The following is a 19,486-nucleotide window of genomic DNA, read 5'->3' as shown; positions in this document are numbered from 1 at the left end:
ATAGGACACACACATGCACACACACACACACACACACACATACAGAATTACCAAGGCCGAGAAGGTATTGTTTTCTTTGGAAGTTACAGAGAGAGGAAATGAGAGGTGTAGTATACAAAGATGAACACACACACACACACACACACACACACACATACACACACACGATTGGGATGAACATTCAATTATACTGATTATACTGAGCATTAGAGACTTCCAAATGTGTATGTGATATTTAATGAAAGCTGTTAAATGTGGAAAAGCAATGCAAAAACACTCTTTTAATCTGCATGTATATTTATTTTATAAAACTAGTTACATTTATGGCAGGTTTAGTCAATACATCTTCAATACAATATGGTTAAGTCATATTAATGAAGGAACTGTACAAATAAGTATCAAGAAATATTCCAATCTGTCTGAGACACCTTCCTTATCAAATGCTCACTGTGCCACAAGAGACAAAAAAGAATGAAAAAAGAAAGAAAACATTTGCAAATTTAATTATCTAAAATTCCAGTTGTCGTTTCCTCCAATACAGGAAGTGGGTGGATTGCCCCTCAGGAAGTAGGTGTGTCCACACGTCTCGGCTCCCCAGACCTTCGACTCGCTGTGTAAACATGATAGCATTCCACCGGCTGTCCAAAGAGAGCTGCACTTACAAAGATCAATTATCTCGTGCATACAACCTTCGGTTTCCCCCCTTGAATTATTAAGTTATCTCTTGTGAAAATATCTCAACACCACAGTGAACAAAGATCTATTGCATGCGATGGCATTGTTCCTAAAGATAATACCTGTGGAAGGTAAACAAAATACTGTACAGTGAAAAGACTCGGGGTAGGAAGTTTAATGAGGAGGGATGGAGGTGGAGGGGAATATTTGGGGTCAGACAGGCGGCGTGCTATAACGGACCTCAAGACTGAACTTGTCAGCTGTCTTGGGTAATGGAGGCTTCTTCAGCATTTTGTGCTTCATGATCACCTCCTCATTTGCATAGATTGGAGTGTCTGTATCATCGGAGTGGTATCCTGACTGGTATCCACTTGTCTGGTTGGAGGACTCAGATGCCAGAGACTCCTTACTCTTACAGCGCAACAGCTGGCTGAGGAGGGAAAAAAAAAATAAAAAAGCATCGGATCATAAAACCTTCCAAAGTATCAGGGTATTCCCACACATAGCCACCGTCCCAGTTAGAGCAGGATTAACAACACATGATCTAATAACTGTAAACAACCCAGGATCCAAGGCAAAAGTTCAAAATCATTTTCTTTCATACATGAGCTCCTCTTTCAAGTCATATTACTATACTTCATTATGGCTCCAGCAGCAGGGCTGGGAAAATGTAACATGGGTTGTACACAGTCCTCACCTGAAGTTGGGTGTGCGTGGCAGCTGATGATCCAGGCCCTTCATCTCCTCTGCTGTTAGGCCCATGCCGCTGTCTATGTGACCCTCCTGCAGGAACCACCCCGAGGGAAATATACATCGGTGATTACAATTACATAGGCTGCAATATTCCGATAATAACCCAATTAAGACAATACTTGGAATAAGAAATGTAAATGTAAACTGTATTTTCTTATTACCTCAGCACAAATAAGGTCACAATCAGAGTAAGCAACACTCAGATTAAGACATGTGGAGTATTCCATCTTTAGTTAGGTTATTTCAGCCATGTACACACCTTAATCATAACATGACATCGTTTTTGAGTTTTTGCGGGAGATTGAAACACATAAAGCAATCCAACTGCTTGACACAGCATGCAACAAAAGCAAAAAATCTCAGGCAGAACCACACGGCATGCTAAATATTTTCTGGCAAATGGGCATATCTTATATAGCGCTTGGAAAAGCCAGGCTAAATTAGACTATGCTCTGTAACATGTAAACAGAAAAATGAATGGATAGTTGTATAAGCAACCCATGTAAACAGATTTCTCAGACTATTGTCTCATTCAGAACAAGGCCAATGGTCAGATTATTTAGTCCACGTAAACAAGGTCATTGGTTTGTACCATGGGGAGGCACATTGTGTGTTGATGGATTTCAGAGATACTCACCATGACACTGTTATGCTCCACAGGAATGTCATCGAAAGTCTTAACACTTAGTGGCCGACTGCACCTTTCACCTTGTTGGGACAGCCTGCAAGAGGAAGAGAGGAGAAGGTCAATGGACAATATTCTGAAAACTGAAACTTTCACAAGTAGCACATATGGTTTAGAGTAAGTGATGAAAGCATTGTGCTGACCCAAGGGTTGGTGCGTTGTCATAGTGGAGCTGGGCCTCCAGGATTTCTTGACTTTGGGGCCTGATGTAGGGACTCAGAGGGTCGGGACTCACTGGGGGTCCTTGTACCTCACCTGCTGTTAGGGGGATGTAGTCTTTCCCATCCTAGAAACCAATGTAGATGTTAGCTCCTCTGTCCCAAAGACATCAACTCAAATATATACTTCATCAGTTAAATCTGTTTTATCATAACACTAGGAGTAATGTAAGTAAGGAATCTTCACATTCAAATTAATTTGTTAATTTGATCATGCATTCATCTCTCCAAAGCAAATAAATTGCATTGAGTTTGCCAATGTTGAAAGAAAATTTCTCCCTTGGATACACTTGCACTGTGTATAACATCAATCTGTGATGTCCATATTCAGTAATCAAGTGCTGTAATTTCCTTTGTTGGTGCACCACCTTTCCTCAACCTGCTCGGACTTAACCTACTTCTGTTTGAGTTAATGATTTCCTACATTTCCCACAATGACTTTCAACCAACCCCAGGGAATAGGTGTGAACTTGTTCCATTCAGTTTTAAGTTTTTCTGCAATCAAAGTCCACTGCAGCTGTGCAGGACATATCGTGATGTGTCCAGTAATCTCCTACATACATTTGGACCCATGAATGCAGACAGAAATTATTTAGGATAAATAAACACATTGTGAGCAAAGTATCTTTCATTTCTGCCAGTTTTTCCCCTATGAACAACAGAGATTGGACAGAGGTAATAGGCATTTGTTTAGACACAATCATACCTGTTGAGCACTGGCCTGCAGCAGGTTCCCCAGATGCTCTACCAGCTCTGTGAATGTTGGTCTGTCTGTGGGACAATCCAGCCAGCAGTCCAACATAGTCTGGTATCTAAGAGCAAAAATTTGGATCACAGTGAACTACATTTCTATGGCGTGCTATATGTTATTACATCATATATAGCCTGCTATTGTTCCTGTGCAATGTCTGGATAACCTGCTGCTGTAACACAAGAATTTCCCAATTTGGTATCAATAAAGTACATTTATCTATTTAATATATATAAACTTTCAACTCACATCTCAGTGGTGGCATAGTCAGGCGGACGCATCCTCGTACCCTCCTTAAGCCTCCTGCAGAAAGATTCGTCTATGCAAACACCCGGATAAGGAGAAGCTCCTGTAGGAGAGAGGACAGTTCCAAGTAGTGTTGCCTGAGCTCAGTTTCTATAGTGGTCAAGAGGCGCCCATTACTAGCCTATATTAGACTGATGGCTGCTAGACTTACCCAGGGAGAAGATCTCCCAGAGAAGCACTCCAAAGGACCACACATCACTCTGTGTGGTGTACACCCGGTCAAAGATGGTCTCAGGAGCCATCCACTTCAGAGGGAGACGCGCCTGTAGCGATGATTAATAGTTGATACACAGATTAGGGATCTGCTTTACAGTTCATAACAGTACTATCTGTAATCTACGTGTCAGTGTAAGGTGACTCACGTCTCCCTTGCGGACATAATCTGGGTCTTTGTAGACGTCTCTAGCCAGGCCAAAGTCACAGATCTTCACCACGTTGTTCTCTGACAGCAAGATGTTCCTGGCTGCGAGATCTCTGTGGATACACTGCAGACCACACAGACACAGAGCAGTTAATGAGAGCAATTTATTTGAACTGCCAATGTCACTATTCAACTTTTGTATCAACTTTGTTTGTGTTTTTATGTTGGTTTTCAATGTTTTATTGTTTTTATGATTATATGATTAGAGCCAGCTACCTCATTTTGTTGTGTTCTATACAGTGACAATAAAGTTGACTTTGACTTTGACATAAATGCACAGGTGATGGTGCTCTCTACAGTCCATGTAGCCATTTCACCTTGCGAGAGGACAGAAACTCCATGCCCTTGGCCACCTGGAAGCTGTAGCTTATCAGGTCCTCCATGGTCAGATGGTCACAGTCCGAGCTCTCTGCAAGCGCATGATGCATGTCAGTACTCAAATGACAAAATATTTAAACAATACTATAATAGACAATGTATACAGGAAATCAAGGACAGACATTTGTGTACATCAGCAATGAGCAGGGAGCAAAACTGAAAAGCATGTGTTGTTTGCAGCACCTTCCTGGCTGTCCAGGTTGATGTCTGAAGTGTTGTCTCCCAGTCCGGAGCAGACAGCTGTCCCCGTGCAGATGTCCAGCTGGGTGCTCTTCCCGAGACCCAGGTCCCCTTCAGTCACATCCTCCTCCACACACACCCACCCCTGGCCCCCCACCCTCTTCCTCTGTCACCACAGAAGAACAGCAGTGTTAGTTAAGAAAACAAGAACAAGAGTTGGAAAACAAAATTCACCACACAGTTATTGTTGATAGATGCTACAAGTTTGTTAGTCTTTTATAAGAGACTGAAACTGTACACATCTGTGGGCATCTGTGGGAAAGATGTCCTCTGTACGGTTACCTTCATTTTACAAATGGAAAATATTAATGAAATATTCTTTGAGTATGTCATCTGTGTGTGTGTGTGTGTGTGTGTGTGTGTGTGTGTGTGTGTGTGTGTGTGTCAGTGTGTGTGTCAGTGTGTGTGTATGTGGGGAGGGGGGCACAATACATTTGACTTGTAATGACAATAGTCACTGTATGGGTCAAGCACCTCAAAAGGGGCAATGTATGAAATTTGATTTATCTTAGAGAATGTGAATATGCAATTTGTTGGAATGTAAATGTAATGCATTTTGACCCCCAAACACTCAATAAGAAAAAGACATCTGTGGGAAAGATGTCGTAAATCTCACAGTAATGGAGTGTATTGCTGTGTAATGGTGTGTGATCAGTGGTGTGGCAGTGTGTGTACTGGTTCAGAGTGTGTGTAACCACATCAGAGGCTGTCTGTGGTTTACAGGCTGCATGGGGGTTACAGATCATTTACCTTAAAGGGACTGTACTCTCCACGCTTGCTCTTCAAGTAGCTGGAGAGGTTTCCATGTTTACAGTACTCTACAATCACCATCAATGGCCCTGAGGAGAAAGGGAAGAGTAAAGCGGTTGGAGATCAAAGTAAGAATGATCAACAACTCCTAACTATGCGTTACAGGACCACAGAATGCATCTAGGGTGTATTTTAACATGAAATGTGAGGCATATAAGGGAGAGAGGAGAATAAATACCAGCCGCCCCCCCCAGTGAACATGGCTAACTTTGTGTTTGAAGCAGATATGTAATTAGGTCAGAACACTTGTTAAACTCCATCACTAGTTCTCATAAAGAAGACTCAAAAACGCCATGTGCTCTGTACACAAAAGGAACAAAGTAAATGGGCTCGTCTCACTGGAAAATCCAGAGCAGAAGAAACAGAAGCAAAAAAAAAAAAAAAACCTATGCAGTTATGCTTGAGATATATGTATGATTTAAATAAACAGTAGAGATGTATTGAATGGTGTCTTACCCCCTGGCTTAGTACAGGCTCCCAGCAGGTTGACAACATTCAGATGGTGACCGATGTGGATGAGGATTTTCAGCTCTGACATCAAGGCGCGATGCTCACTAGATGTGGCGCCCTCTGTGACAGACAGAAACTTTGCTCTTCATCTATGTATGTGTGCACATGTGTGAGTGCACGTATGCAGGTGTGTGTGTTTAAGTGTGTGTACACCATATATATGGAAGCATATGGTATATGCAATTTGTGAAATGGTGACGTAATCCTACATTTTAATTTTAATTTAACATTTGGCTCAAAATACAAAATTAAAAAATAATAATATTATTCATATTCACCATTTCACATACCACTACTGACATTTAATTTATAGATTTTTTTTTTTTTTTTTTAGCATTTTATCAGCCTCAGTCAGATGCAAAATGGAAAATTAAAATGTATTTCACAAGCTGCATACATGTGTTTCATGTTCTTATGTGATAATGGTATCATGGTATCAATGAAATTTCATTATCAAAGACTTACTACACTGTAAGGAAATTAAAATGGTATAAAAAGTATAAAAAGTGTCTGCTGTATTTGCTATTTAACTCACTGTTGTTGCACTTTTTACATTTGGACCATTTGAATTTTACTATCTTTAATGTAGGTTTTTGATAATTACATTTCGAATGCCTTGTGTCAGTACTAGTATAATAAAATGTCAAATGTAAATGTCATTACTGAATTCGAATTTTCATTGTGAGCCAAAATTTGCACATTCAAGTGGCAGTTTTGGATTCAAACGAGGGATTACATTGACATCTTACATATTGCTTTTCCATTTATATTATGTGTGCCGTTTTGTTTCATGTACGTATCTGTCTAGAAGAAGTGGACACGATACCAACCCTTAAGCATCTTGACTGCGACAGTCGTACATGTGGTGGCTTTCTCAATCCCAAAGGCTGCTGCTTCCACCACTTGACCAAATGCTCCTCGGCCCAGGGGATCACCTTCAGACAGGAATGAACAAAAGCTCTGGGTTCACCTCCTTGCAGCCAATAACATCATTACAAATATTTTTACTCTGATTTTTGGTATAGTATATACTGTGTGTGCTCCAGTGTGGGGTGACGTGCCACTATACTGATTCCTAGAGTGAAATTCTCCACACTTTTTGTCACTTGTCTGTAAATGGCCCTTAGTTTAGTCGGCCCTCAATTTTGCAGAGGGCACCTTTCATAAGATCTTTCTGACACCTCACCTAGCTTCAGCCTGTCCCGAGGGAACTCCCATTTGTTAGCATCATAAGTGAGTCTTTCACACTGCTCGTCCATGGGCATGTCCTCTGAGTCCAGGATCATGGACAGGTAGCCTGTCTTCAGGTCCCCACCATTTGACTGAGACACAGAGACAGAGAGAGAGAGAGAGGGGGAGAGAGGGAGAGAGAGAGAGAGAGAGAGAGAGAGAATGAGAGGCATATAGAGGTCTGATGTGTGTATTAATGACCTACATCGTGTTTCTATGGTAGCGCTTCCCCCTTTCCCTATAGTTCAACTGTATATGATTTTTGCACACACGGTGACCGGTGCCTCTTCAGTAAAAGGGGCCATGTCAGTGTTGTGAGCGTACGTGACTTCTGGGAGCAGAGAGCGATCCTGTTGTCTCTGGATACAAAGGAGAGTGTCCGCTGAGAGCCAGGCCAGTCAGGTCTAATTAGTCATACACAGACTCGCTGTGCGTGCTTGTGTGAATGTGTGTGCTTGTGCGTGCGTACGTGTGTTTAATTGTTATCTTTAATTCATTATAGGCTCCTCTGTGTGTGACAACAGAAAAAAACAAGGTAGAAAAAGTACAGCAAAGGGAGGATGAGAAAGTTCTTACTCTCTTTCTGCTGCGGATGACAAAGACGATCAGTAACCAGAAAAACATGGCAATGACCACTGCACCAATGGGAACAATCAGCTCCACAGTAGTCTTTTCCTCTGCACCTAGAAGAAGCAGAACATTATAATTTACAAAACGTATTCATTAATCTTCACTTGAAGTATTATGGATGCTTCAAATAGATTATTCTACTGATACAACTTTGAGGCACATTCCCTCAGGAAAAAAAATGGGTTTGTCACTCTAGCATGTGGAATACAATGTTTAATGACGTGTGTTGGCAGCACTCCACATGAATTTCAGACAGGTTTGTCTTGGGCGTTTATCTCTATGTGTATGTGTGTGTGTTTGGGTTTGAGGAAGGAGACTTTTGGAATTTGGACTGTACGCATACTGATATTTTATCTAGTCATAACAAATGGCCAGAAGTCAGTAAGAATAACTGCCAAAGCCAACTTGGCAGTAGTTATCTCAGCCACCACAGTGTAGACTTGACCACCTCTCCCTCCTCACCCCTTTCTGACATTCAAACCAACTACAGACCCAGTAGCTCTTCCTCCCACTTGCGTTCTCAATTCCTCCCCCACATGAGACGAGCTCCTCGTTAGCACTCTCCATCCCTTGTTAGCATGGCTGGCTGGCGCCTGAGCAGCCCTGAGAGCTAACTGGGGGGACAAGCCGATGGCGGGGAACAGGTCACGTAGGCCCTAGTTTCCAGTTAGCACATTTGTTTGTTTGTTGCTGTGTCCCAGTGTTCAGGACAGAAAAGGGTGGGGAGGAGAGCTGAGGCTGGAGCTGGGGCAGGGCTGGCCTCTCCTTTTGTCCTGCAGTCTCCTCATTGTTTTGGATTTAGAAACTCCCAGGAGGATGTGTGCTAACAGGGCCAACTTCCTGCCAAGCGGAGGTTAACTTCATCTTTGATATAAAAAATGTCATACGTGGAACGTGTATCAAACCTTGAGGTCATTTATAAATAGTCTTTGTAAAGTGATGGGTAGTGATGATGGGTTAAGGCTCAAAACACCTGGGGAGACCAATGACTATATATTCTTTAATGTAATAATATCCAACAGGATATTATTACATCATTCTACATTGTTACATTTCAGTTGGATTATTAGTAGTATTTCCTGCTTGGCACAAATATCTAATTTGTGAGTACGGGCAGGCTCTGACCTTCAGTCGTCAAAAACGCCTGTGAGGTGTCGCAGCCACGGAAGTTACATGCAGTGCAGGTGTACAGACCACTGTCGTCCTTCTTGACGCGCTGAATCGTCAAAATCTGGTTAAGACGGCTCAGAATCACACCTGAAAACAATTCATGTTATACGTTAAGAGATGTGCCAGAGCACCACCTTACGAAGTGAGTGGATGGTGAGTGACAGGCCATGCGCTCACCTGAGCCTTCCTGTACAGTGTGGTTGTCTTTGGTCCACACCACGATTGGGCTGGGTGTACCGGCAACATCACAGACAAAAGTGACTGTTGCACTAACATTAACTTTTTGGTCCGTTAAATTATTCAGAATCCGTGCAGCTTCAAGACCTAGAAGAATTGTGCAGAGTCATAAAGAAATCATTTTAAACACACTGCAAAAATAGTCAAATGATCAGTATTGAGTTTAGAAATGTTCTTTATCTTTTAATACATGGCAAATAACACCATTCAACAGACCTAAAAGGGGCTGGGCTGTAAGCAAATAATTAAGTATAAGTGAGGTAAATAAGTAAATAAGATAATGAAAGTAAGTAGATAAGTAAGGTCAAGAAAGTAAATAACTAAATAAGTAAGTAAAAAAGAAAGTACAAGTAAATGATACAAGTAAATAATTGTAAACAAGTACAAATAAGTAAACAAGCGTAAGTCAATATAAATAAGTAAGTATAAGTAGACTTAAGCCAATATAATCCAGTAAAACTGAGTAAGTTAAAGGAAGTATGACTACTGTTTACATGAGTTAGTAAAGGCATCTTCTTTCTCCAGCTTCCTAGATTTCAAACTTGTGTTAAAAATTCAGTTTTCAAGCAAAAATTCGGAGAATCAGCATATAAACTGAACTTTCTGAGATGGGTGGAGTTTTCTAGCTGTGTGTGTTTCTTACAGCCAAAACACACCAGGCACACGTCCATTATAATCCACTGAAGCTGCAACACTGACCACAGAGGATGTGTGCACCTGCAGGAGCCTCACACTACAGATATCTATTTTTGTGTGACTGGTTTATAGTTTTTTCTCTATGCACAGCTACGTGGCTCACCAACAGGGAGAAACACGACTGCCACGCACCCAACACACAACACAGGCGCAGTTGGTGTAGCAGGTAAAAAAGCCTGCTCGGCCCCACCAACGTGATGCGCCACATCCATGTCTGGTGTATTTTAGGTGTAAGTAGACAGAAAAAATTGTAGGCTGATAGGGCCCTAAATGAGAATTAGAAATTAGAAGTGGGAGAAATTCTGTATTTGTGGTCATACCTCTGAGTGAGAGGTGGTGAAGCAGGCAAGTCCTCTCCCCAGTTTTAATGCTCTCCACCTGACAGGCATACAGACCCTCATCCTGACGGGACGCATTTGGCAGTGGCAGCTCCAAGGTCAAGTTGGTGCCCTGCTGTCCGGCCAGCACGGCCTGAGACAGGGGCCGCGGGGGCAGGGGTAGGGAACGACAGGGCTGCACCGACGGGACCTGCCCCAAGTCTGAGATGTTGGACACACGGAACCAGGCGAGGTTCGAGTAGATTAGCTTGTCTGCCTTGCACCTCAGAACCACATTGTTCTCCTCCAAGGGCTCGCTGGACGGAGACACACTCAGCTCAAGGCCACCTAACAGGAACACAGATGGACAAACGAGCAAGAATGAGAACTGCATGATAAAAACAGCCGTATAGCACTGATTACTAAAAGAGCATCCTACATAAAACAGAAAGAAAGAAAGAAAGAAAAAGAAAGAATGAAAGAAAGAAAAAGAGAAAGAGAGAGAAAAAGCTATGTGTGGTGCTCACGTGTCACAAGAAAGACGATGACGCGTGAATCTTCTCCTGCTTTGTTGGCAGTCAGGCATCTGTAGAGGGTGTGGACCTCAGCTTTCTGAATCTTCAAAGAACTCCCAGTTTTCTATTGATAGGGACAAAAATATATTTAAGCACTCTCTTGAAATTCAGTTAAATAATAATAATAGTACATAATAACAATAACATAATGCACAATGCTTAAAAATAAAATAAATGCTTGTTAATCTTTTGATGGGCTGGATTATGTTCTGGGATGTGCGAGTGTGCAGGTGGTTGTATTGAGGAATTTACCTTTTGTGCATGATCGGTATCGGTCGTAATTCGCTCAATACGGTTCTGACCAGTGCTGTTGCTGATGTCTCTCCAGCTGGTGCACTTCTCCAGGTTGAACTCAGACTTCATCGGTCCCGACCTGTTGAACAACAATGGGCAGAATCAAGATGACGCATCTCAAACATCTTAATGCGATACTTTATTTCTCAAGGGGAATTTGTTAGATGGGGTCCCAGTGTGGAGTTGGTTATAGAACAGCCCCTCTATAGGACACCACTGCTCCCTATGCCACTCTGCTGAGGCAACAATACAGATGCAGCAACTCTACCTACAGGACCTTGTGTCGCACTGAGACACACACACACAACACACAAACACACAAAATCACAACCCTAGTATGAATAAGGAACTGTGACTTTCATAATAACGGTCATGTACTTGTTTTTCCTAATTTCCAAGAATGAAAAAAGAGAAGACTATTTTGGTTGGGTTATGCAATGTCATTTAAACTGTGGACACAAATACACATGTGTACACACACACACACACACACACTGCTGTCAGTCCAAGTTAATAAAGACAGAAAAACATGGTATTCTGAGAACAAAAAATGAATGCAATTTAGAAAAAACAGAAACTAGATTCTGACATGACAATGAGGACAAGGAGGCTTGGCTACAAGCAGAGAAGCAGCTTTGATGGGAAGAAGTCCTTTTTGATAGAGAGCACAAAGAGAACAACAGGAAGCATAGCGCAGGACAGAGGAAGTGCTCTGATGTGCAGGCTGAAGATAAGACCCTGCTGATGGTCTGCTCTGGTCAAAGCAGCCACGCACTCCTGCCCACCTCTATAAACAATCTTCAAGTCACTGCATACCTGACCAGGCTGCTGTGCAATCAGTGTTGCCAAGGCCCCAATTTTTGCATCACATTCACAGAGTAGCTCTCTTGAACATTAACACAGAACACCAACAGAGCCAGGGAGGTAAGCATGTTGCTTGAATTAGTAATATCTGATCGTGCATACTGAGTGAAATATTTAGCAAATACATTCCAAATCTGAATAATTGATATTATTCTAAAAATGGACATTGTGAAGAACATGAATCACATCCGCTGATCTGCATCGGGTCACTGTTTTGCTCTCATTGTCTCTTCTCGTGTTTTTATCAACATCACGAAAGCAGCTATTCCTCCGCTACATCAACAACCTGTTGACAGAAACATGAATACACAAAGGGAGGCTCGCCCTTTCTCTCTCACTCACTCACTCACTCACTCACACACACACACACACACACACACACACACACAGGGTTAAGACGGTGTTAGTCTGACTTACTGGAATGCATCTGGACAGTCCTCTTTTGACATCCACTGCCACTGGATGTGTGAAGGTGTGGGGATTCCTCGGGCTGTGCACCTTAAGGTTGGGCTGCTGCCATACGTGTGTACATCAGTATCCACAGCCACCTCTTTCTCAATGATATGAGGAGGCACTGTAGAAGAAAACATACAGAATGGAGATAAGATAGTTAACAGCACTTTCAAAACTTCAGGATCTATGCACCGTCACAGGGTCAGACGTCTGAAGCAGGGTTTCCCAGCTGACCAGCAGGATCAGGCAGCTCAGGAAGACATGGGAAAGAGGAAAAAGAGCAGAAGCATGTACATGCCATTGACCAACAGCTGGAGAGAGCGCTTCTGTTCCTCCTTGGTGATTTTATTGGTCAAGACCACTGTATAGTTCCCTGCGTCTTTTTCTGTGATTCCACGGATCACCAGGGCATCGTTTCTTGGTCTTATCCTGTAATCCTCCTTGCGAAGTTGCTGGCCATTTTTATACCTGCACAGACAGAGATGTGTCACATTTTAAAATTATCTGTGGTAATCTTATAATATATCTTGGGAACAGCAGATTATACTGACAGATCATATAGACTGTGACTTGGGCTACCAACATGTTTTCTGTGCAACATGATATGTATGTTTAAATGCAAGATACACCTCTACTACTGTTACTTCCGCTTTAATTACCACTGATGCACGTACCATTTAACAATGGGGTCAGGGTAGGCCGAGTACTTGACAGGAATCATGGACTCAGACGCCTGATCGCCCACATTTACCTCCAAAACCTTCGTCCACGGATCTTTTATCTCAATGAACGGCTTTTCTGGAGGCAGGAGCAGAAATCACAAATCATTGTCAGCTACATAAATCAACAGTATATAACGTAACTTCAAGAATTATGGTTCACTCAAGCTGACACTTGTCAAATTTGACACATTAAGTGGTTTATCTTTGGTGTTTGCCAGATTGCTGCTGGCAAAATAATACCAAACTACATACTGAGGAGTTTTTTTCCACTGTTCAGTTGTATTCCTATAAATTATAACTGAAGTAACTGATAGGCCTACAATCGGTCAGTGTTGGACACAAAGTTGGAGACATCAGGAACCCCTCCATGTGCAGGTGTAGCCTTACAATAATAGATACACTGGTCACGTATTAGTTTCAGTTTGTTTGTTTGTTTGTTTTTGTTTAGGACTATTCTTTTCTTTTGGCTGACATGGTTGATGTTATGTTGGTTCATGCACAAACATGAGGTAAAGTTAGCCATAGCCACTAAGCTTTAGCTAACATTATCATTAGCTACTTTCGTTAGCTTTGTTAGCTCCTAATGTTAGCCACCAAGCTAGCTTTAGCCACCAAAACTACTTGGTTACGGTTAGGAAATAAATAACGTTAAAAACAAACACCGGTCTCGCTTGACATGGGAACTGAACTCTGGTCTCCCATGTGATGTGAAAGTCCATGTAGTTGAGTCGTCCACCATCCCATCCACCTCCTTACACAGACTTTATTGCTCATTATAGAGACTGCCAAGATGATGTTAGGCCGCGCTGCATTGGGTCGCATCCGCTATCTTCCGAGGAACATCTTTGGCTTGTTTATTACCCATTATCTAGCTTCTGTCACTTTCATGAAAAGAATTTTTTTTAAAAAAAAAGCTGAACGACTTATATGATCAAGATGGTAAAAAATGGTTAAATGAAAGGAAAATGAAAAAGAACACTATCATGATATAGATCCTACTCAGTTAGCAGCTCAGGACTGGATTACCAACCCGTGAAATACATAGTTGGTGTGAGTTCAGGAATTATAAATCATTGGAATTGCATGAACGGTTTGGCAGTGGATGGGATTCACAAGCCGGAGAACTGCAACAGCACATTTGTACTCTTTGTGGCCCGCGTTGCCGGTAAAAGAACTACATAAATGCCCATGCAGAGCAAAGAAACAGAAGCAACTGTAAAGTTTTTAGGTCATAGTCAGTGATCAGGTCACTGGTTCCCGGATTGAGGCACAGCAGTGTACAACCAGCCAGGTACTTAGCTTAGTAGCTTAGTTTTTTCCACATGGGAAATGAGAAAAAAAGATATTTCGTAAACACATACGATCCTCGGAAGATGGCACCTGTTGCCCAACACGGAGGCACGATGTAAATTTGCATTCTCTATACTACACAGTATACTGCACCCTGATACAACCTTGTGCTTTTGCTTTCCTCCATGTACTTTTTTTCCTCTGGTGAACCAATGTAACTATCACATGTTTTGATGTGACACTGGGCAGACCAGAAATAGCAAATATAGGTGAATACAGGATGCAACCTCTTGTGGTCCCATTAACAACTACACCCACACTGAACCACTTGTCACATATCATAGTTTCCTCTGTAGTCATCATCAGGACTTCAACATAAATGGGTCCAAGAGTCTGTAACCAGTCCTTCAGTGCAAGTGAAATCATTGCTTTTGTGGCATGACATATTCCATGGAGGCAACCCAGCAGAAATAAACAAAATATTAGGAGCTTCAGGGAGGGAGGAAAATATTTGTCAGAATGCCTTCAGCATCTCCATACCTACCATAAACCTTAAGAAACGCTGAGGTGCTTTTGTCCATCTGGCCACTAGATGCAGTGCAGGTGTATTCTCCAGTGTGATTTACTGTCACGTTCTCCACCACCAGCTTGTTGGACAGTTCCAAAGAGTTCCACAGCTTCTTTTTTTGGGAGACCTTCTGGGAGCCGTTTATTGAGGTCTGAGTGAACAGAAACACGTGAAGAATGCATTGTGAATTGGTCTGTTAAAAAGAAAATCCTCGCTCATTTTGGCACCTGAGAAGTATGATGATTGATTTCTACTATATAGAACATAGTGTGAGAGAACTTAATACAAAGGTGGTGGCTGTAGTCCAGCAAGGTGATTGTTGTTATGTAAGGAACAAAGCTTATGCAACCAGAGCATGAAAAAACACGTGGTCAACTTTAAACTGTGACCTTGTACACAGCTGAAGGATTCCTGAAAGCAGGAAGAGAGGAATATTTGCGAGGAAAAAAGGAAGTGAGATTTGATGTTTCTGGTGTCTCTGATCAACATTTACAGGATTATATCTTAATGGTTCATTTCAAATATATCAAAAATTACCAGTGTGATTGAAGGCCATCACACCAGTTCTCTAAAAGTTTTCACAGCAGCAAAGCAGAGATGGCTTGGGTTACTGACCAGGGCCTGGCCAGAGTGTGTCCAGTTGAATTCGATGCCCACATTGAGCTCGGTGCTGGCAGTGCAGCTGAGCTCCAGTCGCTCCCCCACAGACAGCCTCACTAGCGTGGGGGTCAGGATGAGGTCATGGATCTTGTATCCTGCGGAAAAGGGAGGGAAGACATGGCAGTGAGTTGACAGCCTATTGTTCCAGACTACAGACTGGCTCACTCACTCGTTATTCTGATGCTCTCTCTCTCTCTCTCTCTCTCTCTCTGTCTCTCACAGACTGTGTAAATAATAAAAATCCACCTTACCAACAACAGCAACTATGTAGAGAGGGGACTTGAACGTCTCATTGCCTATCTGAGTCTGGCAGAACACGACACCGGCATAGCTGATCAGGTGACTGGGAACGGTGAATCCCGTCTTGGCGTCCCACAGAGAATTCCCGTCTGGATAAAGTTCCTTCTTTGGATACTTCTGACCGACAGAAAATTAGAGATGTGTCATATAATTGAGTCTCACACTCTTTTTTTTTTTTTTTTTTTTTTTACTTTTCAGCTCCTGATGCACAGTATCTACAATTAAAGGGGCACTATGTCAAATTGCAGAGGGTGGATTGTGAGCTGAAATAAGACTCAGCTATCATAATCTAGTGCAAGCTTAATTTTTGGCAGTGGAATCAAAAGGGTCCTCAGCTCAACTGATCCTCTGCAGCCCTCTGGACCTTTAACTTCACTTTGGAATCTAAGTCAGTATAATTTATACTGGCTTAATATTAACAACAGTTTTTTTCATGTTACATCGACCAGAATAAAAAAAAAATTTCCATGGCATATGGCATATGACATGAAAACTCTGTAATAATTTGAATTAGAACTGATATGCCAATAGGGAGAGCTGGAAACCCAGTTAACAATGTGATTATCAGTTTTGTACATGTGGCGCCCATGTGAAAGAGAGTATTTGAATCTCACTGGGTCTCCCTGTATAAATAAAGGTTAAAAAAAAATATTCACCATTTCTGTCAAAATTGTCATATTAGCTTAATGAGGGTGAAAATTAAAGGCACCCTGTATAGTTTTCCTTGCAAACACACTTGGTTTTGTTTACATTCATTTTTTTCCATCATGATACAGTGTCTATGTCCATGGGACCAAATAAACATGTTGAAAGAATTTTTTACCTCAAAAGATATTGAAAGCCTTACTTTGAATATTTTGAAATATTTTGGATTGTTTACATTAGTGTGTGTTATATGCCAACCCCACAGTGTGCTGGAGGAACATGTGGTGTAAACTGTATTTTCCTGGTGTGCACTATAGAGCCACAAATGGTCAAAAACCACATTGGGTGAGTTTAAGTGAACACAAAAACAATTTTGATACAACTCTCGCTTACAGTATGGAGTGTAACGTTGAGATTCTCCATTGAACCGCGGCATGGTATGACCACACGTTCCCCTTCTCGGATGAACACCACTTCGTATTCTTTCTCTAATGGCACGAACGGCATCTTGTCATCTAAAATTGAACCAAATGCACAAATGTTACATGTATACAAAATTCAAGGAGAAAATGATTCAATTAAAAGCACCACCATGCCCTCACACACAAGAACTCAAAGCAAAACAACATATAAGACAAATTACAGCAACACAACAAAAAACAATATAAACATCATAAGATAACAAGATTCAAGACAACACAGTACAAATCACAGGAAAGCACAACACAATGACACAATGCACTGCAAAACAAAACAAAACAAAACACAGCACAGCACAGCATAAGAGATTCCCTGCAAAATTGAGGATTAGTGTATCCTCACCATAACTGAAAATGAAAACATCTAGTATCTCCTTAGAGATTCTAGTGGTGAGTTGTGCTGTTTCTTCCAGTTCAAGCTAAAATGCAGCAATATTAGATTGGGGCTGTGGGACTGCGATGCAGGAGTGGGAATGCTGTGGGAATGCTCTTGTTGCACCAAGGAAAGGTCAAGTTGGACTGTACCTCTGACAAATACATGCACAGCTGCTGAAGTCTTGCCGTCCTCGATCTCTAGGTCTTTGTAGGAACAACGATACTGCCCGGTTTCATTGACAGTTGCGTTGGAGATCCGTAACGACGTGCAGAAGAGTCCGGATCCACTGCAGTCGACTGTGGAGAAGCGTCTGCTTGTAGAGGGAGTCGTCCACGTCAGGTACTGGCGACCACTGCCAGAGTAAGGAAGAGAGATTTAAGTATTTATTTGTTTATGTACATGTATATGTGTGTATGGGTATGTGGATAAATGGATGGATGGATGGATGAAATGTAGGCTATGGCATTATATTTATATACTTCATAACCACTTCTTGGCTCTCACCTGCAGGTGAGCTCCAGGTTATCAGATTTATTCATCCTCTGGTTGCCATGGATGCTGAGTGTTGGGGGATCAGGCATAAACCTCGGTTCGATAGCTGGAAGAATGATCAACTGAAATCAATCACCTGAAAGACTGACTGAATTCAACAAATCCAATCAACAGTGATGACATTAGCCAATGTATGGCCTTAACAAAAGCTACTTTTATAAAGGGTTCAGTGGTCACATCACCATTGTTTGCCAAACTCACACAGGATGCTCTTTGAAGACATTTTAATGGAACATAAATTGATTCAACAGCACAAGTTCTACAACAATAGCTGAAAGTGTGTAATATCCTAGTTTGGGGGAAAATTGCAATCAGTGCATCACAAAACTGGGAATTCAAGTCAGGGCTGATTGTTTTGTAACTGCTTTTCTGGCTACTCTGGGCTGTTTTTCCACTGCTGCAGCAAATGGCGGAGCTGTGTCAAAACAGGAAGCAGGGGAAGATGGGCCGGGTCAGGCTCAATAGCCCGGCACTGTATCGCCTAGGTGGGGTTCCTGTTTCTGAGGATGCAGGCAGAGCCTTCCACCTCCCTGTGAGGCCCCCGAGCATGGGCATATGGTCATGCTGAACAATAAAGCAATTAAAGACTCCTTAATGTGTCTTTATTTGAGTTAATAACCCCCAGATTAAACTGTATGTCAACCCTTGATGCTATTTTATAGTAAACAATAAAACTGTGAAATAGTCACCCCTCATCCACATTTCATATTTCCTTGTGCCCATGAGAAAAGAAATTCTCTACCACTGCTTTATGTTGCTCACATTTCAAACTTAACATAAACACTTTTTTTTATTAAGTTGCAAATGTATTCATTATGTTCTGGATGAACTGACAAATACAATTACCCCGCAAAGCAACAATTAAACACTTTTCCACATGAAACTGATCAAGTAGAGAATAAATAGGTAACATGTTGGTGTAGGAGGAACACTTGACTACAATCAAAACATCTTAAACCATTATTAAATTTCTAATGTTTTAGGTATATGACACAGTTATTAATGAGTTTTGCTCTCACCAGCGACATAACTGATTTCCAGAATAATGCCACAGAGGAGAATGACGGAGACTGCCTGAGCCATCATCCGACAGTAGAGATGGACTTGCCCCACATTCACATCCAGCACAAAAGTTCACTCCGGTGATAATCCTACACGCTCATCACATCACATGTCCGTTGATCATTTATGCTTTATAGTCCCTTCAAAGATCCGTCTGTGAAAGTTGGCCACAGTTATGCTGGAAAAAAAAATCTCAGGAACACATAGGAAAGTCGCTCCGGTCTGAGAGCGGTGAGAAGCGCCGACACTGTCGCCCGGTCCCCATGGAGTTGAAGTGCTGCTGAGGAGGGATGGAGAGGCAGGGGAAGGCGCTTCAGCAGGGAGGAGCGTCACTCTGTCACACTCCTGCTCCGTCTAAATCCACTCACACACTTGTTTGGTAATTTAGGAAAGTTAAAGAGTGAACTTAGAACAAATAGACTTCATTGAGAAAGGTACAAAAGGCACAGAGCCTGTGTTTGACTGTCTGTGTTAGTATAGCCTAAAACTTTTTTTTTTTAAGATATGGTTTAAGTTCTGCACCCTGTATTTGGCATACAATTTATGTTTGGCATATTTATTATGCACTGAACAATCAAGCAATCAATAACATCACCATCATGACATTTTGGAAAAACAA

The 19,486-nt window shown here is 41.8% G+C and overlaps 1 protein-coding gene across 2 annotated transcripts; it reads right to left on the bottom strand.

Annotated features, from left to right (window-relative positions):
• Positions 1 to 285: 285 nt before the first annotated feature.
• Positions 286 to 19,130, bottom strand: kdr (kinase insert domain receptor (a type III receptor tyrosine kinase)). Of its 2 annotated transcripts, none has more exons than XM_030049963.1 (30): positions 18,825 to 19,130; positions 17,758 to 17,851; positions 17,403 to 17,605; positions 16,792 to 16,913; positions 15,705 to 15,870; positions 15,409 to 15,548; positions 14,770 to 14,944; positions 12,888 to 13,011; positions 12,512 to 12,681; positions 12,178 to 12,334; positions 10,855 to 10,975; positions 10,555 to 10,666; positions 10,031 to 10,375; positions 8,955 to 9,101; positions 8,733 to 8,864; positions 7,554 to 7,660; positions 6,934 to 7,069; positions 6,578 to 6,682; positions 5,694 to 5,807; positions 5,178 to 5,266; positions 4,371 to 4,533; positions 4,127 to 4,218; positions 3,751 to 3,873; positions 3,540 to 3,651; positions 3,332 to 3,431; positions 3,038 to 3,143; positions 2,257 to 2,399; positions 2,066 to 2,150; positions 1,373 to 1,458; positions 286 to 1,105 (listed from the first exon to the last, which is right to left on the bottom strand). In XM_030049963.1, exons 1-30 carry the CDS (start codon positions 18,889 to 18,891, stop codon positions 889 to 891), a joined length of 4,053 nt encoding a protein of 1,350 aa, XP_029905823.1. In that variant the 5' UTR covers positions 18,892 to 19,130; the 3' UTR covers positions 286 to 888. The 2 variants fall into 2 exon arrangements, with proteins under 2 accessions (XP_029905823.1, XP_029905824.1); XM_030049964.1 differs by having other exon boundaries at positions 15,705 to 15,867.
• Positions 19,131 to 19,486: the final 356 nt, after the last annotated feature.

This window comes from Myripristis murdjan, chromosome 4 (genome assembly GCF_902150065.1).
Source record: "Myripristis murdjan chromosome 4, fMyrMur1.1, whole genome shotgun sequence".
NCBI classification, from domain to species: domain Eukaryota; kingdom Metazoa; phylum Chordata; class Actinopteri; order Holocentriformes; family Holocentridae; genus Myripristis; species Myripristis murdjan.
This window is presented reverse-complemented; position numbering and strand designations above follow the sequence as displayed.